The 24,216-nt window shown below is 45.6% G+C and overlaps 1 protein-coding gene across 2 annotated transcripts in view; it reads right to left on the bottom strand.

The window, feature by feature from the left end:
- The window catches only part of LOC119160988 (uncharacterized), a 75,216-nt gene extending 54,601 nt beyond the window's left edge, over positions 1–20,615 (bottom strand). Inside the window, exons 1-4 of one of the 2 annotated variants that reach the window (XM_037413288.2) lie at positions 20,437–20,615; positions 10,690–10,822; positions 9,716–9,902; positions 2,131–2,368 (exon numbers count right to left, since the gene is read on the bottom strand). In XM_037413288.2, coding sequence (XP_037269185.2) covers positions 2,131–2,368; positions 9,716–9,902; positions 10,690–10,822; positions 20,437–20,574 — 696 coding nt within the window. In that variant the 5' untranslated portion in view covers positions 20,575–20,615. Of the gene's footprint in view, positions 1–2,130; positions 2,369–9,715; positions 9,903–10,689; positions 10,823–14,531; positions 14,684–20,436 lie in introns of those variants that run through there. The other variant, XM_075880284.1, reaches the window with a different exon arrangement.
- Positions 20,616–24,216: the final 3,601 nt, after the last annotated feature.

Below are 24,216 nucleotides of genomic sequence, written 5' to 3'. Positions count from 1 at the left end.
CTTTGGAAATTTTGACCACCTGGTGTTCTTTAACGTGCACCCAAATCTGAGCACACGGGCCTATAACATTTCCGCCTCCATCGGAAACGCAGCCGCCACAGCCGGGATTCGACCCCGCGACCTTCGGGTCAGCAGCCGAGTACCTTAGCCACTAGACCATCACGGTGGGACGCGAAGACAACCAGCCAAGGCGCGATACGCGCAAGGGGTCACAAAACTTTCGCTTTAAGAAAAGTGTACGGCCGCTTGCTGTGGCCACATCTTCACGCCGAGCAAGGATCCGCCTCCCATTATTGCGGATACGTGCTCGGTGTAAACATGAACCGCTATGCTGGACGTGATGTTTGAATTAACTATACCGTACTCGAGTAGCCCACATACATGCGTCTTTGTTCAGCGTGCTGAAGAATCTAGGGGGCTTTCGCACTTGCCCATTTGTCGAGGTAAAATGGAGATGCTAACTGGTGCAATAACGCACAGTTGTAGCATACGATCAGGGGGCCTCGTCTGGGTTTGAAACCTTATATATTGATGAATGCGGGCAGAGAAACTCTTAAGCCAGCATCTAGGACTCTGCAGAGTTCGTCGCCTCGGCGGAGTCAACCATACCAGGTTAGTAATTCACACCACTCCCATAGAGCACGCCCATATGATGTTGTCCCCGTCTCCGGGATGAAGCCACACTATTGGCTCTGATAGAAAATCAGAAGTGCTGTGGTGCAAAGGCTGCCTTCGAGACGATTGTCCATTTATTTCTTCTTGTTGTCTTTCCTACTTCTGCCCCGCCGTGGTGGTCTAGTGGCTAAGGTACTCGGCTGCTGACCCGCAGGTCGCGGGTTCGAATCCCGGCGGCGGCGGCTGCATTTCCGATGGAGGTGGAAATGTTGTAGGCCCGTGTGCTCAGATTTGGGTGCACGTTAAAGAACCCCAGGTGGTTGAATTTTCCGGAGCCCTTCACTACGGCGTCTCTCAATCATATGGTGGCTTTAGGACGTTAAACCCCACATATCAAAGTCTTTCCTACTTCTGCTGCTCAAGAGTGAGACATTTGTGGGTAACTCATCGCAAAAAAAAAGGGCGTGGGTTTTCCAGGAAGAAGAAAGGCAACAGGACACATGCACAGTGCCTCCATTTCGGTCACTTTTTTTTAACGTCCCTTTTTCAAGGCGTATATATTTGTTTACATAAATAACCACTCATGCTGTTAGCCAGTGCTCTGTCCAGAACGGCACTTTTATTCATAAGGATAAAATACATGTGTGGATAAGCTTTTACTGCCATTCGAAAACACGGCATAAAAACTTGGCTTTTTTGTGTTAGGGCAGTGGATAATGCCCCGGTGTTGTGGCGGAGTAAGAGCAGACGGGAAAATCCGTGATTGTTTTAGGTGAAAGTAAACAACAGTTCACTCGGATTTGAGTGGTTGTCGTTTCATCGCATGGTTATGATAAATATTGTGACATGAGCTCAGCCTTGTGCAATTAGAGCCTTATGAAAAGGCCAACTTCGCACAAGTTATTGATTAATGCCTCTACAACTTTACGCTGTTTTGAAGATCCGGGCACGGGGCGTAATATGTTTCGCAATGTTACCTACCAGTGGCAAAGCATGTTCAGTTGTCGTTCAAGCACGTGTTTATTATTACTATACACATCAGTAAATTTTAACTTACCTGACCAACAATATTTATCATATCATTAGCACATTTCCTTTTTCTTTATATTCTCTCTCAGCACTGTTCTCTTTCTTGTGGAATCATTTAGTCCCCTTTCCTATTCCCATGAAAAGTATCATGCCAGTAGTATATAGGCGCCGGCAAAAGTCAGTTCTTTATAAAAAGTCTCTGCCTCTTCACTTTGTGCTTTGCACTTTCTTCTATCAGGGTAGATTCAGGGGAAAGATGGTGAGTGATAAACCCCACCACTCGCATTGCTGATTTTGTCCGGCATCCTTAGGTAATAGCTACAGACCACTCACACCTACAGAGATGATATATCAACTAGCCAAATTCATACCATAGTCAACTTAATGTCACAATTTTGAAAGCTGTAAAAACAATGCTTCCTTTCCTTCCAGCGACAGCTCTCTGCTTCTGTTGACTGCAATGCTGAATTGAGTTTGTCCGCATACCTCTGCTCCACTGGATGATGAATCGAAGCTGTCACTTGAAGACTCCGGTTGTTCCACAGATGTAGAGCGCGCGGAGTAGGCAGTTCCAATCGTCGCCAGAAGTCCTTCCGGACTTTCGTCACGCGTAACCATTTTTTTGGACGACCGAGATGGTCTTGCGCAAAAAAGAATCTCTTCTGCTGATGTCATGTGGGCCAAGTTTTCAGCCAGGTATGTGTATATGTGGCGAAGGAGATTCCTGAAATAGGATGTTCCGAATTTCAAATTTATTGGTCGAAGGAGTTCGTTGCGTTTAGTAATGCATGGTGAGCAAAGGTTTAGATTACTTCTAACTTCGACAGTTATATTTAGACCTATATTCTACCATATTCTACAAACGCTTATTTGTTTTAGGTGGAAACATGTTCGAGGAAATTAATACAAAGATGAACTGAGTTTGCTTCTGAATTATCTACCCTAAATTCTACGATTCTGCAATATGTAAGTAGCCAAGCAAGCTATGCTAATTTCTAATGCTGAAACCAACTCGATTTTATCATCCAGGATATTAATTTCAAATAACGCAGATATTTATTAGAAATCATGTGGCAGGCAGGCTTCTCTGGTTTTCCAGACAGACATTGCATAACATCTAGAATAGAATATTATTATATTGGGCGCTACGTACCAGAACTATGATAAGATTACGGAGCATGCAGCACTGAAAAAATCTTGAAATTTGGCTATCTGGTGTTCTTTAACACTCACTGGCATCGCACAGTGCACAAGCATTCAGAATTTAGACTGCATTTAATTTTGACTACCACAACTCAATTTGAGGCCCGTATTTGATAGTAAAACTTAAGTTGCGTGATGAGTTACGCATATGAAAGTATAAAGAAAGCATAAGTTTGGGTTAGGTTCAGATACTCCACTTAAGGCTCACCTAGGAAAGTGTCACTTTTCTAGATAAGTATGACTCCAGAAAACAAGGTTATACAAGTTCTCACACATGTTTCAATAAATAAAGCACTGATAATTGCCAACTTTCACGAAACTCTGCCGTAAATGTTCTAGCCTTTTTAAAGGTCCATTTGCTTAGAGACAGATTTAGGAATTCTTTCTTTGGTCAGTTTTAACCCTTCGGCTGGCCACACAATGCAGCCACTAATCAATGGCTGTCGCTAAAAGTGGTTGTCCGAACTCACGACTATTTTGTCATCTGTAAGAGTTTGTTTGTGCGGAGAGACATCGCATGCAATGAGAGTTTCTTTTGTCACAACGCGTTCATTTTGCTCCATGAGATTTCTTCTGTGCGTTTCAGCGTTAGGTGACTTTTTTAGATGCGAAGCAGCTCTTCGACTAGCCTGTGTAACGTTATCCCTCCGTACACCCACTGTGCATGCTCACGTCACGCCGCAGGTGTTGGAACGATGCCGAGTAGGTCAACTCGCAGCTGCGTGTTGATATCGCTCTTTCTCACCGGCAGCAGCTGCCGGCCCCTCCGTCCACTCGCAACACACTTCGCTCTCGCTTTACCCTCCCTACCTCGCGCAAAGCTCGACCACACGTCGAGGGTAAACACTAAACAGATTTACCGTCGTATTCGTGAACCGATCTTAACTTATGGCGGAGAGGCTACTTACGAAAGGACGAGAAAAGTATATGTAAAAAAGTACCAGGTGCGTATCAGAAACCTCCTGTATGCTGTCATAAAGGCGCCTTAAGAAAGGCGTCCTTAACTCGTCAAGCATAGCTTTTGGGTGCGAGGGTAAGTAAATTTTTGCTACAAAGTCATCATCTCGAGCACAAATTTGATTTACTGTGAGATACCAATTACAGTATGCACAGAAGCAGCCAAACGTTAACAGTAGCAATGTTTGTTTAGGCACCGGTCTCTACCGGTAAAATACGCGTTTCACGTCTGGCCACTTGAACTCCCGTCGACGCAGGCATTTTTTTTTGTCATTTAGAAGTCTTCTATGTTTTTGTTGTCTTCGGTGGAGCTATAGTGATTGCTTCAGTGCATGCTTCTTACTTTCCTTTTTTTTTGAAATTTCAATACACCTATTTGCTAGATTTAGCCGTTTGAAAGCATTTTTTTGCAAAGTTGCACTTCTTGTGGAATGGTGCAACGAAGTGAACTTCCACGACGAATTGGCTATGTCTTGACGGGTTTTTCGAACAATTACCAAGACGGGCGCCGCGTGCCTTCAAAGAAAACGAGAAACGTGGAAGCAGCTCGCAGTAGAATTCAACAATCAACACACAGTGCATCTGTGAACGACAAACCAAACAATTGGAAACGTGTTTGCACCTCTTGTGGAAGCCTTACCAGTACGGGAAAAACTGTTTTTCAACCATTGCATGTATCCGCTCGACCGTATATTCGTGACACGGCAGGGTACGAAAAATTGACAAGGCCGTCACTTCAATTTGAAACACGCCAACTTCATAAAGGTTGGTGTGATGAGCAGCTGCACGAGACGTGGCACAATAAATCCAAGACTAGGAATATTTTTCTGCAAAAACAGCACAGCTAGCCGATTCTTCAAGGCACTGCTAGTGAAGCGGGGGTGACACGAAAATTCTTGGTTGTCGTAGGGCTCAACCAGGTTTCATTGGTCGTTGAGGATTCGCAATAGCGATAACATTAGGCGTACGCTGTGCTGTTCAATATTACTTCTTCGTGGTCCACTTATTAAACGGAACACGTAAAGTTGTCGTCCTCCACTATGCTGTTTGAAAAATCCTTAATGTAGGTCATAGGCTACCCCAACCAAACCTCACATAAGTACGAGAAATGTTCCGCGTTAGCAACAAGGTAGGTCTTTGAAACGCGTTAAGGGTTGACTTATGGCTGAGGTTGTCTTCAGTGATACGCATAAGGTTAAGTTAGCTTTATGACTAGTTCTTCTTGCGATCATTGCGGCAGTGATGAAACAATAGAGCACGTTCTCTCTCACTGCCCTGGCTATAGCGTGCAAGGACAGCCGCTAGATGCTGCGTTAGCCCACCTTCACGAAATACCCTTGTCAGAACAGTGAGTGCTCGAAAGCCGACATGATCAGTCTTCACACAGAAATTCAGTGAAAGCGTTATACAATTTCTTGCATGGTAGTGGCCGATGGAATAGGCTATAGCAACCCCCACTCTTCTTTTTTTTCGTCTGTCTATATTGCTCTTCGCTCTAGTTTCCGTATTTATTCTACATTCCCCCTTTTCTTAGTGCAAGTTCTTAGTGCAAGGTCAACTGGATATCCTCAATTTCTGGTTTATTTTCTCTCTATCTTTTAGTTTACTCTTTCTCTGTCTCTTTTCTTCCCTCTATCTAAGTTTGCAAATATGGGTATTAGTGGCTCGTCCGCAACAGCCATACAGGCGCAGTCTGCCAGCCATTAGCAATGTGAGCCTCCGTCCGTAAGGCAGCTGCAGACACGCAAATAAATTTGTTTACTCTCACAGCTGGTTTATCTGCGATGCAACCTATAGAAAATCCAACCCGCCTCTCTCGTGTTTTTATTTCATATGAACGTTTACTCAAGTAATTGCTACACCAAATTCTGCTTCAAATCATTGTTCCAGAACCCACGTCGAAGCCCGTTTTAACCGAGTCAACCCCGTGCGCACCACTGCTGCTACGCATCCTATCAACGCTCCCTTCGGGGAGAGGGCGGAAGATTTTTTCCAACTTCTTTTGTTTTCAGAGCACCCGTTTGCGTTCCCTTCTTCATAATGGGTGTTTCCATATGAAAAGAATCAATATTTCAAAAAATAAACAGGTCAGCCTGTTTCACTTACTCCGTTACTCCGGTTTTTCCGTTACACTGTTTATTCGGCCGTTACAGCTGTTTTGCAGGCGCAAGCTGACAGTAAATGTGGTTGAGCGCCCGCAGCCTCCATGAGGTCTACGAACACGCGCTCCCAGCCAATTCAAGGAAAGCCTGCATGTGCCGAGGAGCTGCGGACACCCGACTAAAACCGTTCATTGAAGAAAGTGAAGAAACGTAAACTCTATTGTATAGTTCACGCACGTCATCGGCATGCTGTGGCGGAAGGTGGCAGCAATCGACACAAGCGTAGCACTACTCGCTTGGAAATCTGGTACCGCAACCGGCATCTCATGGTGTTTTGGACGTAAGGGTAGCACGTAATGATACGCTTCCTCTTGTATAATATTTATTCCACACGGCTGGTGAAGCCGGTGACACCGCCGTAGTGGTCGTCCATAATGTTTCACAAAAAACAGCAAAAGTTGCACTTAAGGTGGTCATTAGCCCTACTTTCTAGTACTCAAGTGCCGACGTAAGCTTCCCCAAAGTATAAGATTGATTTGTTAAACACGTCAAGTACCAATTGGTTATGCGAGTCATGCAATTCACAGCCCTGGAATGGAACTCGGGACTGCATGCACGTGAATCAGATGTCTACCAATTGCACCACAGCGCCACAGCATGAAGGCGAGTATTTTTGCGGAGTATATATCTACCGAGTGGCTTCTTGCACACCGTCCGCGGAACCTTTAACTGCTTTTGTGCCATGTGCATGCATTCGATCAGCGAATATTTTGCAGGGCTTCATGAACTCGAGACAACCACGATGAGCGCTTTTGGCTTCGACTTCGATTCACGGTGCACCGTTCCACAAGAACGATTAACATGTGTTTGTGTGTCGTTTTAGTTCTTCCCCGTAAACTTCGGGTGTTACGCTCATCGATATTGGCGGACGAGGCTGTGTTCGGCTGTCAAAACCTGCGTATGTTTTTCGCACGTGCGTGCGCTGTCAGAAAAGGCGCATAATTTGTGTCGGGAAGTACATGCGTTTGAGTGACAGCAGCCTATTCTCAGCTGTTTGAAGACAATGCGCTTTCACACGTAAACGTTGCATGGGTATTTTAGCGTACCTGCTCTAACATTTGCATTTTTCACGCGCGAACTGCCGCGAGCTGCACGCTGGGGCAGCAGCGCCTTTTTAGCTTTTGGACGATTACTTATTTGTGCAATTAGAATTCATTCGCATTATTTCGCTATATAAAGTGGTTTTTACTCATTTTCAGTCTTTAACTGATCGTATTTATGGAGAGTGGCTACTCTTAGGATTATTCAGCAACACACCACTGTTCAAGTGAATGCCGAAACGCACGGCAAGGTCAAGTATGGCGTACACAAATTAGCAACGGACAAGTCGGTCTCCCTCAATTTGATTGATTTGCTGGGTTGAACGTCCCAAAACCACTATTTGATTATGAGAGACGCCGTAGTGAAGGGCTCCGGAAATTTCGACCACCTGGGGTTCTTTAACGTGCACCCAAACCTGAGTACACGGGCCTACAACATTTCCGCCTCCATCGGAAATGCATCCGCCGCAGCCCGTATTCGAACCCGCGACCTGCGGGTCAGCAGCCGAGTACCTTAGCCACTAGACCACCGTGGCGGGGCGTCGGTCTCCGTCAAAATAAATGATACTTCTGCACATCTCTTCCGCAAACTTCTGGGTGCAGTTGGGGTCAAGAAATGGTGCAGAACAAACCTCAAAATCTTTGTTACTGTATGCAGTTGCTCAAATGAAAATGTGGATTTTTATAGCTGGTACAATATCTCTCCAGCAGTACTCTGGTTGTCTTGGTCGTGGTTCCCTGTTGCAAATCTATGCTGAAATGCCGGAACTGTACCTAATATTCAAAAGAGTGAGCAAATGCCGGTGACATACGCTCTCCTGCTGACTTCTGTACTTGATGTTCATCATGAAATTACGCAACCACTAAGCAAACTTCGACCAATCGATTTCCCATTTTGATCTTTCTCTGTCTCGCTGCTTTCGGTTTTTTTTTTGCCATGTTTTCCTAAAGTTATCAGTCCAACTTTTTTCGCAGAACATGAGCATCAACATACATAGGCCAGTGTTTCTGTAAGCTGTTGCGCATGCACTAGTACTCTTTGATTTAGTGCATGACACATTGTCATAGCTCGACAACTGATGAACGAAAAGTTGTTTGTACTCTTTTATTGCAGTCAAAAGAGTAACAATGAGACTGCACATCTTAGTCTTTGTCCAAATGCAGAGAGATGTGTGATATCTTGAATAAAGTGTGCCGTATAGCACTGGAAAATGTTTCCGTCCCAGACCATCTTGTAGAAAAACGACCATCACAAGTGAGCGGGACGAAACGTCGACGCACAAATGCTACGGCATGCAGGCGGCGGTGAACGTGACGCCAGCGCCGGGCGCCCAGCTGGCGCGGTGGCGGCGGGGGTGAGGGGGGGGGGGCGTTTTTTTTATTCGTTTCCGCGCTCGCGCTTGTGGCTGAATGGTTCTGCATAATTTGGTGCCGGCTCATGGCGTAGGCTGGCACATCAGAAACGGCAGCTCTTCCTTTGTTTTCTTTTTTTCGTTCTTGCGCCTGCTCTTACCGGCTGTATGCTTTGTGGCGCGTGGCTGTCACGGGTAATTTTTTCATTGCTGATCTCCCTATAGACACGATTTTAGTCAAGTCAGTACGCAGGAGCGCGCCGACTATATGCCGTTTCTTATCCGACACCTGATTAAGATTGTGCGTTAAGAATAAAATTTGTTTCTGAATACGGGCCTGAATTCACGACATCCGGAAGCATGGCCGACCAGCGCAACCGCTACACCACTGCGCTGGACGAAACGAGAATATTTTGCCTCAGCTAGAATGATGTCAGAATCTGTAATTAACAAAGTGCGCTGATTTCTTATAGCTTACTTTAGGGCATTCTATGTACCAGGAAATCAAGAGCTGCAGTTGGTCGATATATTCAGAGGCCTTCACTACAGTGTGCCTTAGAAATATATTGTGAGTTTACAAACTGAAATCCCAATAATGAAAAAAATAAAAAAACACCAGTAAAATTATTTTGAATTAAATCATAATATGAATTTACGGAGGGTTTGGCGAATTGTTTTCTTTTGTGCGTGTGATCAAGAGCACACACTACATCTACGTATGACCATTTTTTTCTAGTACATTGTAACCTACAGACTAGTTCATTAAACGTTTTTCTGACATTGTATACAAAGATAAACATTTATGTGAATATTAGATTCATATAACTGTGCCTTAATGAAGCCAGTGAAATTATAAAGAAAAGCTCTAAAACAAGAACTTTTTTTCGTTGCTGTTCAGCGTGTTTTTTTCAATGATGTTACGATTAGAAAAATACCGTAACAGTGAGTGCGCATTGTTTTATTATTATGGAAGGGAAAATATCAACAGCCTTAGTTAAAGAAAAAAAGAACTAAAACGGTCATTGCAAACTGTGAACTTTCTTCTCTTTTCGTATGTGCACAAGGCGATAAGCTGGTTTCTAGCTATGTTTTTGTTGGTCGTTATTTGGTCGTAGAGAAACAAACATTAAAAAATCGCCTAATACCAATCTTACTTTCGCTCATTTTTATCCCACACGAACACGCACTTCACATTTTAGGCGCATAAATGAAGCAACCGCAGAAGCTTTTTTCTATAATTCACACTTTCTCAGCGTGATCCAGTTCGGTCTAATTAGACTAAAAAGACAGCTGTTTGCGGTGTGTTGAATTGCTTTGTTTTTACCATATTGAAAGCAAACAACGAAGAATGATGTACCATATGGGCCTAAGCACCAGGATAGGCCGGAAGTTGGAAGGGCAGAGAGCTGCTCTTGCCGCGCCGTGAGCTTTTTCTTGATAATCACGATCCTGAGAAGGCAGGTCCGTTCTTTTGGGCGAGACCACAAAGGAAGCGCGTTGCGCAGACGGTACTGCATCATTTTCATTGAGAAAGAGACTTCCGTCTGCGAAAAAAAAAACGTGTAGCCAACTTGAAAATTCCCACGGCGAAATCAGTGCGGAACCACCCTCGAGAGGTATTGACATTACAGATTTAGGGCTAATCTTCTCAGCGGGCAGGCTGGCCCAGCCGATGAGTGCAGACGACAACTGCGCTTACGCGCAACATGCTGACATGGTCATCTTTTTACGAAGCAGGCCGCTCGCGCACCAATTTTCTCTCCTGAACTAAGTTGCGTAGCAGAACGATGCGTAAAACTGACGATGCGAAGATGGTACTGCAAATGTTCATCAAAAAGAAACTTTTGTGTGCGAAAACATGAGAAAGAAAGTGTTGAGAACACGCTAGTTAAGTACGAGCGTATTTCAACCAAAGCCTTTACTCGACTGACAGTTAAGTTCAGCTTTGTTGAACAGGTGGCACATCAATGTGCTTCGCTGAAACAAGCGAGTCATTTCTCGGCTATTAGTTTTTTTTCTTTCTTTTTGTGCTCTGTTACCCCCCTCCCCACTCGCCTGCAAGGTCCGCTGAGTGGCTTAGTTAATATTCACTAACGCGAGCGACAAATTTAGACTGCACCACGAGGGAAGTCAACAATAATGTAGGCAACACTCTAGAAAAGTGGAAGGTGGAGGGTTCGTTTTGAATACTTCGAGTTTCCTGACATGTACCTGGCTGTATACACACGCATATTTTCTGTCATTTCGTGGGAGATGGTTAGAAAAACTTGACGTGTGCTCTTTCTGTCTTCCAACAGCGTAAAACTGGATATGAAAACAAAAAATGCTCACTTGGCGAATTTTCCTGTTGACCCTGTGCCATAACACCAATTTCCTGGCAATGGTTCCCATTTCTAGAAAATGGCTGCGTTTCGGACAGTGTTGACGAACCCAGTCGCTGTTGAAGGTTGCCGCTTTGAAGAGTCTGCGTGATGCCAAAAAAAAAAAACATGAATTATGCTAAACCCCAAAGCACGAAAATCCCAAGATCTCATAACAAAACAACTATGTGCGTTATGACTGTGGCTCACACAGTCTCTTCCTTAGATACAACTCTGCATATATAGCGTGAGACCAAATGCCACCAGTGTCCCGAAAGAAGAAAAGAAGGAGTTTGCGGAAGAATTTTTTTCTGTGTGGTTGGTATCACTGCCGAAAATTTGACTTTTATACCGGTACCGTTCATCGTAAATCGGCGGTCAAAATACTAGAGACTATGGAAGTTTGTGGAAAAATGGCACAATCTGATGACAGCTCACGAAGCTCCACAGCGTGCACTGCGCACGCTTGCCATTTTTACCTGCCAGCTTGCTCGTTTACTCACGGCAAATGCTGACGCTGTGGAACGCTGGAGTATGCACAAGGGGCCGCTTTTCTTTAGTCGCAGGCACACCAAGTGATGTTACCCTAAGAGATATTCAAAAACTTCTACTGACAATGCTCGGCACGGGGCCAAAGTCTGTGCCTTGTTCCGAGACACTTCGCGGTGCGCTAAAAATGCTTTGCGTTAGTATTTCGGAAATAAATTTATGTGAGAAGTTTGGTAGCGACATGTAGGTTTTAATAGCGCAATGACAAAATAAACATAGCGCTACGAAAAAAGATGAAAGAGTGGTCATGATGATATATGTGAGAAGTTTATTCAGCATATTCATTGACGGAACTCGGTTATGATAATGGTGTTTGGGTTTAATGCTCAGAAACCACCATATGATTACGAGAGACGCCGTAGTTGAGGACTCCAGAAATTTCAAGCCACTTCTTTGACCTGCACCTAAATCTAAGCACAAGAGCCTCAAACAGTGTTACCTCCATTGAAACTACAGCTGCCATGGCTTAGATTCGATCCCGCGACCTGCGGACCAGCAGCCGAGTGCCTCACCCACAAGACCAACGTGGCGGGTATTTCGCAGAATTTGAATATGCATGCTGGAATTTTCTGTGGTGCTCCAAGCAAGCCATCATCATCATCATCGTCATAATCATCATCATCATCATCAGCCTGACGACGTCCACTGCACGACAAAGGCCTCTCCAATGTTCTGCCAGTCAACTCGGTCCCGTGCTTGGTGCTGCCAATTTATACCCACACACTTTTTAATCTCATTTCCCCAACTAACCCTCTCACTCCCCTAACCCGCTTGCCTTCTCTGGGAATTCAGTTAGTTACCCTTACGGACGAGCGGTTATCCTGTCTACATGCCCGGACCATGTCCATTTTCTCTTCTTGATTTCAAATATGATATCTTTAACCCCCGTTTCTTCCCTAATCCATTCAGTTCTCTTCTTGTCTCTCAAGGTTACACCTACCATTTTGCTTTTCATTGCTCACTGCGTCGTCCGTAATTGAAGCTGAACCCTTTTTGTAAGTCTCCAGGTTTCTGCTCCGTAGCTAAGTACCGGCAGAATGCAGCTGTTATGTACCTTCCTCTTGAGGTATAGTGGCAATATACATGTCATGATTTGAGAGTGTTCGCCAAATGTGCTCCACTCTATTCTTATTCTTGTAGTTACTTCCATCTCGTGGTTCGGCACCGCGGTTACTACCTGCCCTAAGTAGACAGCCTTTTACAACTTGAAGTGCACTACTACCTATCTCAAAGCGCTGCTCTCTTCTGAAGTTGTACATTACTTTCATTTTCTGCAGATTCATTTTAAGACGCACCTTCCTACTCTCCTTGTCTAACTCCGTAATCATGAGTTGCAGTTCGTCCCCTTACTTACTCGGCAATGCAATGTCAACGGCGAAGCATATGTTACTAAGATAGTCTTCGTTAACTCTTATCTCTAACTGTTCCCATTCTAGGCCTCTGAAAACCTCCTGTGAGAACGCGGTAAATAGCAATGGGGAAATTGTATCCCCCTGTCTTACACCCTTCTTGATTGGTATTCTGTCGCTTTCTTTATGAAGCAATATTGTAGCAGTTCATCCCCTGTACATTTCTTCCGGGATGTTTATATATACTTCATCGACGCCCTAATTCCGCAGTGTCTGCGTGACTGCCGATATGGCTACATAATCAAACGCCTTCTTGTAATATATGAAGGCTATGTATAGTGGTTGGTTATACTCGGAGCATTTCTCTATTACCTGATTGATAGTATGAATGTGGTCAGTTGTTGAGTAGCCTGTTCGAAATCCTGCTTGTTCCTTTGGTTGATTGAATTCTAATGTTTTCTTTACTCTGTTAGCAATTACCTTTGTAAATAGCTTGCATACTACGGAGAGCAATCTGATCGCCGTGTAATTCTTCAAGTCCTTGTTGATTGATTGATTTGTGGGGTTTAACGTCCCAATACCACCATTTGATCATGAGAGACGCCATAGTAGAGGGCTCCGGAAATTTTGACCACCTGGGGTTCTTTAACGTGCACCCAAATCTGAGTACACGGGCCTACAACATTTCCGCCTCCATCGGAAATGCAGCCGCCGCAGCCGGGAATCGAACCCGCGACCTGCGGGTCAGCAGCCGAGTACCTTAGCCACTAGACCACCGCGGCGGGGTCTTCAAGTCCTTGTCATTTCCTTTCTTATGTGTTAAGATGATGTTAGCATTCTTCCACGACTCTGGTACCCTTCCCATCAGGAGGCACCTCGTAAACAAGCAAGCAAGTATCTTGCGCCTAATGATCGGTGCAGTGAAAGAAAGAACATGTCATGCCTCTTTTAGGGTGCAAGGTTACAAGAAAATACACATGCTTTGTAAGAAACGAAGCTGACGAGAAATTCGCCATGCACCTTGTTTTTGTCAAGTAATAAACTTTTCGGTCAGCCAAATTACTTAGATCTTGGACACTGACTGCATAAATGGCACCGTGCGTTTTCTCGCACTTGAAGTGAGCGAACTAGCAGGCTGGCAGGGAAAACTAACCTACGTGCGCAGTGCATGCTCTCGATCTTCTGAAACAGCATTCAGAAGAGGCAGCGGTGCGTGATGCCGCGCGCTAACATGGTATGTATTATTTTTTTACAATCATTATATATTTTTCAGATTGAATAATACTTCGAAACTAGGAATCAATAGACGGATATATTTTTATACCAGAACTCCCACATACCTAAAAAATAAAACTATTCTGTACAGACATAGTATATTTACACTTTAAATTTGTAGAGATTTATACACAGAACCGGATGGCTAGCATTACAAGCTACCCTAACTTGCAATATTTTACGAACTAAGACAATCAGCCAACTCCTTCAGCCTCCGAACTAGGGACACCCATCCAAACGATGTTTCAAGGAGAGGTAGCCACTGTAGCAAGCGACGTGATCGTCGTTCTGCATGTTGTTTCATCCCAGACTAAGCGGTGAGCACACAGCACGCTTGATGGTACGAGCTGTATGCTGAGCACAGCCAAATGAGAGCCCCAACTCCGCTAAGGGGGGTCCATCAGCCGAAATTCGCAGGACACGAGCCAGCAACGTTCAGAACAAGAATCGCCTTTATATACAGCTCAACTTATTCGCAATCGGTATTCCAGACCAGCATAACCTAGCACTAGAGTACACAGGAGTACCACAAAACCTTGAATGAACAAGCCCAACAGACAGGTGGCCAATAGAACATACGGCACGGAACATAATTGCAGAAAAGCCAGTGCGAAACATAACGGAGGGAAAGCAAACTCACACGGGACATGCCGTAGAATACGAGCCATAGAACCGCCTCAGCGGATGCCCAAACCCTCGTGGCTTCAGCTCTGTACCACGCACGGTGGTCAAACCCATCGTACCTAGCGGGACCAGCGCCGAATTCGATCGCTTGCCTGCCACCGAAAAACACCGCGGCTCGTCTCCAGACCTTTCTTATCTCCTGCTGCTTTTTCGCCCCCATCAGGCTTTTTTGGATGCAGACGCTCGTCTCGCACATGTGCAATGCGCATGTGCTCTACTCGCTCTCCTTCCACCGTGCGTGCTGCAGATAAGGGCTCATTGGCTCGACACAAGTTAAGACACGCAACACTGCATCCAGCCACGAAAAGCCCGCAGCTCATGCCGCAAGAGCTATGATTGTTATCGGTCTTTTTCATGCTTTCGTTCGCACCCAAAGCATACGATGCCTGTGGTCGTGTTGTCGCCTTTGGACTTTATACAGAACCTCACGATGGTGATGAACGCAATAATCTGCTTTCAGTGCCCACGCATTTTCATCGCAATAAAAATTCCAGCACTTTTGCTGTTCAGTGGGCGTCTTGTGCTTTTACAATAAAATCGATCCACTGCGAGAACCATGAGAAGAGAAAAAAAAACGACATAGTTCATCCTTCCATCGTAGGAATCGATATACAAAGTCTTCCGCTGCTACAATCAAAGAAATCTGCTATATGAACCATGCGTAGAAAAAGAAGAGAAAGCATGGCTGACTCCAAGGGTATAGGAATCGGTATAACACAAACGTCAAATGAGCCTTCACAAAATTATTGAGAATTCATTGCACATTGTTTCACCACGAAGGCGAAGCGATGAATCATACAAGAAATTGGAATGTCACGCGAAGAACGGTAAGCAACTCGAAACTTTCAGCGCGCTGTTTAAGTGACAAGGGCACACACAGGACGAGCGTGAAATAACATCTGTCACAGTTGCTCGTATTTGAACAGTGCGCTTCTCTAGCAAACATGGTCACTGCAGTGAGGGAAGTGACCTGTGACCTTCGTGCACTCTAACCTTAAAGTCAGTCTGCGGTGAAAGCCAGAAACGTAAGCTAAACGCTCGCACACGGGTGATCGAGCCCAGTCTGACAAACTGCAGAAGTTGGCTCGCACACGTCGCAATGAGCCGGACCTTCAGAGTACGCGCTCTGCGCCTTTCACACCATCTCACTTGGTGGTTTTGGGACGTTAAACCCCACATATCAATCAATCACACCATCTCACTGGTAGTAACAAAAAGAAATCCTCCCAAGCTCTAGGTACCGCCAGCGGTAAACGGCGTTTGTAAATAGCTTGTTGTTACCTTTTTGTAAAACGTAAGCTGTGTGGCCGAGTTACTTATAATGTAGTGCACAAGAAAAGTGGCGAGGATAAGCATTTCAACGAGATCAGGTATCATTTCGGCCTAAAGTCAAGTTCATCGTAAACATCCTTCAAGTGGATAGTAATTTGAATTAAATGTGTGCGTGAAAAGGTGAGCGGCTCAGCGCTGCGGTGTTGCATGCGTGTCTTCTACAGAATATGTATAACGGTGTTGCTAGGTTTGGCTATAGATAGCCAAATTTGGCTATAGAAAAAAAGGCAGACATACAAAACGTCGAAGCATTGTTGTGGCGCCTCAGATATGCGCAATAATTGCTTTTTATTTGATAATTGCACAACTATGAACGCTAAATCCTGAGCAATATTGGTGGGCGCTGCGGATGGGGTTGGCCGTTTGGTGCTGTTTGAGGTATCGTTAGAGAGGACGAACAGGCAAACGTACAGACCGACAGACCAAAATTTTTTCGTCGAAGGTCCCTAAACAAGATTATCGATTGTCTTTAAAAAATTCGCGTCGTCCTGGACGAGTTGGCTATGTGGCTACATTTGGGCTACTTATTATTGGGGATTTGCTTTTCTCGGGGCTGTAAATCACGCCACTCTGATGAACGCTCCAGAAGTGACTCTCAACGAGCGGACACAAATCATAAAGACATTTTCCCATTTGGCCTTGAAGAGGTCAAAAATTTCAAAGTTCACCAGCAATGCTTCGTTTCCCAAGAGAGCAGAAATACACGTGATGACCAGCAGCAGTTTATGTGAATTTTTGTCCGAGCGGGTGCACAACACCTTTCTGCCCCTTTGGAAATCATACTTGGGCTGTACTGGCTTATGAACCACGCAATTTTAGGCCACCATTTTGTACTGGAAGCAAAGTAGTTTAATGCATTTGTTCTGAATACGTACACAAGCGGGCTTGCGTTTATTGGAACTTTCTGCAACTTCAGAACCATCTGAACCATCCGAGTCGCTAATAATGCGTCCAAAGCTGACTAGCGCATGGTTTCGAATGGGAATCCAAATATTCCAGCACGCAGAAACTCACTACCTGGGTGCATACGATGCGATGTTTCAAAGTAGAGCGGTCGTACTGAACCATGGCCACTGCAGCCATCGATAAGCTCATTCAATGTTTTCAATATATGGATTTCTCGTAAAAACGCACGGATCATAGTTCAAGTTTTCCAGTCACGAATTTGCTCAGTTCCCGAAATTATATGACCTTCACATCACGTGAAGTCCGCCATTTGCAAGGTTGAACGGTCCAACAGAAAAAGGACTTCAAATCGTCAAATGGATACTAAAGAAAACTACTGAGGTTACCGAGAACTGTCTGGATTCTGCACTACAGGGCACAACGTCTGGAGGATATTCAGTCCTCCTAAGGGGTGCTTCGAGAATGCTGCCTGTGGACCCCACTGCCTGACTTTCGGCCCAGTCAACAATGGACGTGAAAAAGCCCAATCAGACAAGCGTCAATTGTTCATTTCCATCGCTTCTTCAATAGTGTGATGTGGTGAGCATGAAGAAGCGTTCATTGTGCTCGAAAAGCAAAGGGGCAGCAAAAGCAATGCTGAGGTCCCATTTGGTCAAGATGAAAAACGATCGGATTATACCGTGAAACCGCCAACTTTTGCTGAAGGCCAAGTAATATCTGCACCACGAACTATCAGAAAGTGAAACGAGCGAGAGCTCTGATGACGAAACAAGTACATCTCGTGAGCACACCCATCATCAGCGAACATACACCGCGAGCCGTATCATCGTGGTGACCTTCACCAGTATCACAAAAATTGCAGCTTCATGCTATAGGCCAACCGAACGCTTGGGTGACACAAGAATCCTTCAACAAATCCTAAAGTCACTAGGAAGTGTTTCCAAAAATATGAAAACGAGAGAAATGTATCATATATGCTTGTGCTCATTTACGTTTCGTTTTGAGCACACATGCCAGTGTTTTATCTTCCAACACCTTGCTTCTCTTTCTTTTGGAACTGACTCCTCATTAAGTGGGCCTCTAAGCATGATGCAATAAAGCAATCTTGGGTTCCTTTTTTCTCGGCACAAGCTTGTGTCCATAACTGTGTCAGTCACAATGTCTGATACAGTGCTTATTGTGAAGTAATATATCAGTGCTCGAGCAATGCTTACTGATGTTTCGCTCCTATAACACCATTTGACAATGGTGGACCTACGTTGACGCGAAGTGGCATATCCTTATCAGGAGGACCAACGCCCATGATCTTGGTTTGAATAATATGTGGGGTTTAACGTCGGAAAACCACCATATCATTATGAGAGACGCCGTAGTGGAGGGCTCCGAAAATTTCAACCACCTGGGGTTCCTTAAAGTGCACCCAAATCTGAGCAAATGGGCCTACTACATTTCCGCCTACAACGGAAATGCAGCCGCCGCAGCCGGGATTCGATCCCGCGACCGGCGGGTCAGCAGCCGAGTACCTTAGCCACTAGACCCATGATCTTGGTTTCATTGTTGTGGTAGCTATGGTTTTTAGCATATACCTGGACACAGCGCATGGTGAATACCACAAAAGGGTGACCTAGATAAAAACCCTGGCGCACGACAAACTCTGCCAAAGCACAGAGATTTGAAGAAGTGTACGCACTTACAATATTTGTTGATTTAGCAGACAAATGGCATGGTGCGCGCTTTTAGGTAATAGGGTAACCTATGCTCGCATGTTTGTATAAGCTTCTTTTATTATCTTCTCAACACGAAATTTGAATACAATGATCACTTACCAACTGGTCCAACTTTACACGGTGGTTACTCTTAGGTAACCTATACTCCCGTGCTCATGCACAGACGACTACACTGCACTACAGCAACAAGAGAGCCAGACAATCCTATGTTTGGAAACAGTTAATGCTGAGCCACTGCTTTCGGTAATTTCTTCGCCGTGTTTTTACATGAAAACACGTGCACATTATACCTATTGTACTAGGCTCACATGAAATGGCGGTACGGTTAAACTTGCTGGCCGAAACGAATGACTGGAAACACACACGCATGCGTGCAAAGATCTTTCGTGTCATTCGCAATCAACAAGGCGACATCATTTCTAGCCATACGTGCTGCCACTCCCCTTTATTCTACCGACCTCCGGAAGTGATCTGTCACTGATACTACACTTGACTTATTATCAATGTTTATCAATTAGCTTACTATCAATGTTTGAACGTGTGCGCTTCTATGAGAGCTTTGATATTCCGCTTACGCTTTTCGCCACTATGTCGCCATTCCACACAAGTCAATGCTTTGCACATTCGATGCGTCGCTGCATCTGCAACATCACAGTAAGCACAACCTCAAGGATGGTATCAAAGTCGAAGGTTGAAGGGCTACGGTGAGACTACGTCGGTATTTGTTGTTTACCGTTCTAAAGTTACTCCGGCAATTTGAGACACTAGTAGTAATATATCAAAAATTTTTATCTGCTGAGGCTCTGCCGCGGTGGTATAGTTGATAAGGTACTCTGCTGCTGACCCGCAGGTCGTGTGATCAAATCCCGGCTGTGTTGGCTGCATTTCTGATTGAGGCATTAATGTTGTAGGCCCATGTGCTCAGATTTTGGTGCACGTTAAAGAACCCCAGTTGGTCAAAACTTTTGGAGCCCTCCACTACGGCGTCTGTCATAATCTTATGATGGTTTTGGGACGGTAAACCCAATGTATCAATCATCATCTATTTATTCTGGTACTGACGGCTTCTGACTTGGCTGAAACCTTTTCTGCCGTATCTCAGCAGATCGTATTGATTGATATGTGGGGTTTAACGTTCCAAAACCACCATATGATTATGAGAGACGCCGTAGTGGAGGGCTTCGGAAATTTCGACTACCTGGGGTTCTTTAACGTGCACCCACATCTGAGCACACGGGCCTACAAAATTTTGGCCTCCATCGAAAATACAGACGCCGCAGCCGGGATTGGATCCCACGAACAGCAAGTCAGCAGCCGCGTACCCTTAGCCACTAGAGCACCAGGATGGGTCAATACAGGAATGGAGCTTCACAATAGAAGTAATATGTAGTTCAATGCACACATGTTCAATTAACATACAGAGGTACATAAATACAGGATGAATTGAAGGCAATTGACGGAATGCTCGATTCGCTTGAACATACCATCACGCTGCATATCCTGCGAGCAACAATAAAGAAAGCTTCTTGAAAACTTTTAACATTTGAACAAAAACAGCTAGTCAGTGTCATTCAATTAAATGTAGAACACGCACATCATACTTCAAAATTTTCACTTAGTGGGCGGTGCTCAAATCTCTGTAATTAGACAAAATGCGTTGCCATCGTCCTAAGTATTCATGCTGGCGTTATACCTTTCATACAAATGTTATTCTTGCTGATTAAGCGGTTAAATGCTAACGACAAACATAAGCCATTACACTACGAAGGCAAAGGAAATAACTAAAGCAAACTTAATTGGCACGCTAGATGAAACAAACGCCCAACAGGACGCACTTTCTATTTGTCTGCCATGCTCGCGAACGCTGTAGCAATACAAGTGATTGTTCGCACTCACCTGAGGTCTTGATGATGCTATGACTTCTGTGTTTTCGCCTTCAACAAAATCGCAGCCACACTCCTCCATTATGGTCACAGAAATGCTCGTTAGAAGTGTTTGCAACCGATCCTTTCTGCACTTCAAAAACCACTGCATATAGAACTGGTAGCACTGGTTTGAAGTTAAGTGTTCGAAATGTGACGTGTCGTACAGTTCTGATTATACAAACGAGAACGTCGCGCACGCGCTGTTTGAGAGTGATAAGAAGTGCAGTGCCAATACGTATCGAACGTTATACACTCCACTATCTTGTGTTGCCTATGGCGTAACAAAGTAAAGTTGTTCGTCTGCAAAATAAAGTTGTTCTGCGTTGGTTCCTGGCCTAGCCAGTCAGTGTGGGTTAGTTTTTACAATGGCGACGAAGATGGGATTCACGATTTCTGACCGGTTAATGTGACCACCCAACACCATGGAACAGCGGCGGTCATGGCCATGGCTACGAGTCCCGACACTCAAAGTTTCGACTAAAATGAAGATAGGTGGGAGATTTTCGCGGCTCAGCGTTATTTGAAGCAAATGATAATACGAAGCGGAAAAGAAAAGGGTGTTTTTATTTTCGATGCTATCAGCAAAGTTGGTAGGCGTAATTTCAGGGCACTGCGCAGCACGTAAATTAAATGAGCTGAGTTACGAAGAAGCCCTCGCCTTCCTAAATGCCCACTATGTGCCGAAGAGTAATGATGTTGCCGCAACCTATAGGTTCTTCACTAGGGACCAACCTGTCACTGAATCTGTCCGAGACTAGGTCGTTGAACTCCGCAAATCGACAGATAAGCGTTATTTCGGCACCGGCTTTGACCGTATGTTACGTGACCGCATCGTTTGTGGCGTCCGGAATTGTGCTGTGCAGCACATGCTTCTCGAAAGAAGTAAGCTCACGCAGGCCGAAGCGAAAAACATTGGTGAGACTGCCGAAACCGCTGCGAACAAAGTTAGCGCTATAAACAATGCTGATGTGGCAGCGGTACGCAGTTAAACTGAAAAAATCTCGCCTGTGCGAAACCACCGTTAGAGATAAGAAGCAACGAGTAGGCGATTGCCCACGTTGCGGAGGATATGATCATCAAGCAAATGATTGCACGCAAAGAAAAGATGTTTTTGCTGTGGGAAGATGGGTCATTTCGCACGAAAATGCCACTCCAAGTCGATTAATTTGATTGATATGCGGGGTTTACTGTCCCAAAACCACTATATGGGTATGAGAGACGCCGTAGTGGAGGCTCCGGAAATTTAGACCACCTGGGGTACTTTGACGTGCACCCAAATCTCAGCACACGGGCCTACAACATTTGCGCCTCCATCGGAAATGCAGCCGCCGCAGCCGGGATTCAAACCCGCGCCCTGCGGGTCAGCAGCCGAGTACCTTAGCCACTAGACCACCGCGGCGGGGCAGCCACTCCAAGTCGAGGCTCAAGGTTTATAGCAGGCGGGCTTCACTATTTACGCCGTTCCGAATGAGAGAACTGCGTGTGAAACAGATGAAGGGGGTAATTCTAGTGTTCACTGCACTAGAGACACGAGAGAAGCAATCTTTGCTACAGGCATATCGCAGTTATCTGTTGGGGGGGGGGGGGGGAGTAGCGTGCCTGTGAGTATCATCATTGATGCAAGTTCACCATTTTCAATAATTCCGCATGAAGTGCGTCTCAAGCATCACCTAAACTGGCCGTGCTTATCAAAATGCACAGACTCTCTCAGCTGCTACCTGGGCAAGCTGCCCATCGCCGGTGAACTGCAGCTTCAAGCCCGATTTTCAGGCAAAGCTGTCCTTGCCACCCTGATAGTTATACGGTGTTCAGGTCCTAGCCTTTGCGGAAGAAATTTTCGCAAGCATTGTCAACAATTCTGAGTGAGTTCCTCGAAATGGCGCAATCGATGTCAGTTGCTCGTGACAGCCTCTGCACAGAGTTTCAAGCACTTTTTAAATGCGGAACTTTTTTTAGTCGCACCATATCACTTGTCGTCGGCGTCCACATCCTCACTGCAAATGCTCCGCTTCTCTCTCCTCCCCCTCCCTCTCTCACCTTTCATCCTCTTTTTCGCTTAATTTCACGGCTTGCTTGATTCAAGTAGATGCGAGAGAAGCAACAGATGGCAACAGTACTTTCAACTAGTACCGGGGCACATCGTCCCACCACTCATTCAAGGCAACGTTGTTCCACCCTCACTGTCTTCAACGTTAACAGCAAGCAACGCAGAAGACAATGGTGTGAAGCGACGAGTATAAGACACTGAACGCAAGCGTTTAAAGCGAGCTGCGGATTCCGAACTATGTGCATGAGAAGCAGCTGCGAAACGTGAGCAGTGAGCTTTAAGGCCAGAAGCACGTGAGCGAGAAGCGGCGTGCAAACGTCGTCAACGAAAGGCGGCTCCGGAAGCTGCCTGTGAACGCGAGCGTGCCGCGAAAGGGGAGGGGCGAGCCAAGCAGTTTCCGGAGCCAGCCGCTCGCTGCAAACGCGACTTTGAATACCACAGCTTAGGACACAGCTGTAGGGTGTGCAACAGACTGCACCTCGACAACGACTTTACGCTGGTCGGGAACAACAAGAACAAAGCGAAGCAGACCAACGCGCTGCGGGTTCTTTGGAACATGTTTCGCAACGTCGACTTTAAGGGCGGCAGTGTGAACGACAACGCTAACAGCTATAACGATGACGACGAGAGACTGCTTAAGCCATTACAGTCGTACTTGGTGTGCGCATCACGTAAGAACTCATTGGTACGTGCCCACGTACTGTCGATGAGCGTGACCTACAGTTACCCGCCTCGACCTGCACACCTACCCGACATGAACGCTACCCGGTGAGTCTCAAACCATAGCCAATTACGCAATATTCACGAGATACCCCCCCACCACTTTGCGGCGCATTTACTCTAGTTCCCCCCACCCCCTCTGTGGCAAGATGCCAGTGGCTTTTTTAAAATCTCTTTCGGAAGAATTCAGGGGGCCTCTGGTGTAATTACACCTTCAAGAAATCGCCCACCCTAAGTTCCCCAAGGGACGGCCTATCCCGAACGCTCTTCGTGAGAAAATGGAAACGGAGCTGTAACGCTTAGTGAGCGAAGGCATATTATCGCCTATGACATAATCAGAGTGGGCGGCACCAGTACTGCCGGTACTAAAAAAAGACGAGTCCCTTCGCATCTGCGGTGATTTTAAAACCACGATTAATGCTGCGTGCGTAACTGAGCAGGTTTTACTACGTAAGATCGAGGACATTTTCGCGTCACTTCGCGAGGGATATCCTTTCACTAGATTAGATCTGAAGCACACGTATAACCAGCTCCCGTTGGATAAGGAAGCGAAGCTGGCCGTCGTTAACACGCATAAGGGGCTCTTCTGCTATAACCGTCTTCCGTTTGGAGTTGCCTCTGCTCCCGCGATTTTTCAGTGGCACATGGATTTTTCCTGGCTGGCCTTCCAGCCGTGCAGGCGTACTTCGACGATGCACTAATAGCTGAGCGTCAAGGCGGTAACGACTCTGTTCTCCGGGATGTATTGCACCAGATGCACAAAAACGGTATCAAGCTGAAGGCAGAAAAATGTCACTTCCGCAAAGACTCAGTCATCTGCTTGGGGCACCGGATTGACAAAGACGGCTTGCACTCGTCGGAAAGAGAACCACGCAGCAATACGCAATTCACCGCAGCCTACAAACATAAGCGAACTGCGCTCATGTTTGGGTCTGCTATCGTATTATCGCCGGTCACTACCACACATGTCGGTGATCTTGGCCC

The sequence above is a fragment of the Rhipicephalus microplus genome, chromosome X (assembly GCF_043290135.1).
Source record: "Rhipicephalus microplus isolate Deutch F79 chromosome X, USDA_Rmic, whole genome shotgun sequence".
NCBI classification, from domain to species: domain Eukaryota; kingdom Metazoa; phylum Arthropoda; class Arachnida; order Ixodida; family Ixodidae; genus Rhipicephalus; species Rhipicephalus microplus.
This window is presented reverse-complemented; position numbering and strand designations above follow the sequence as displayed.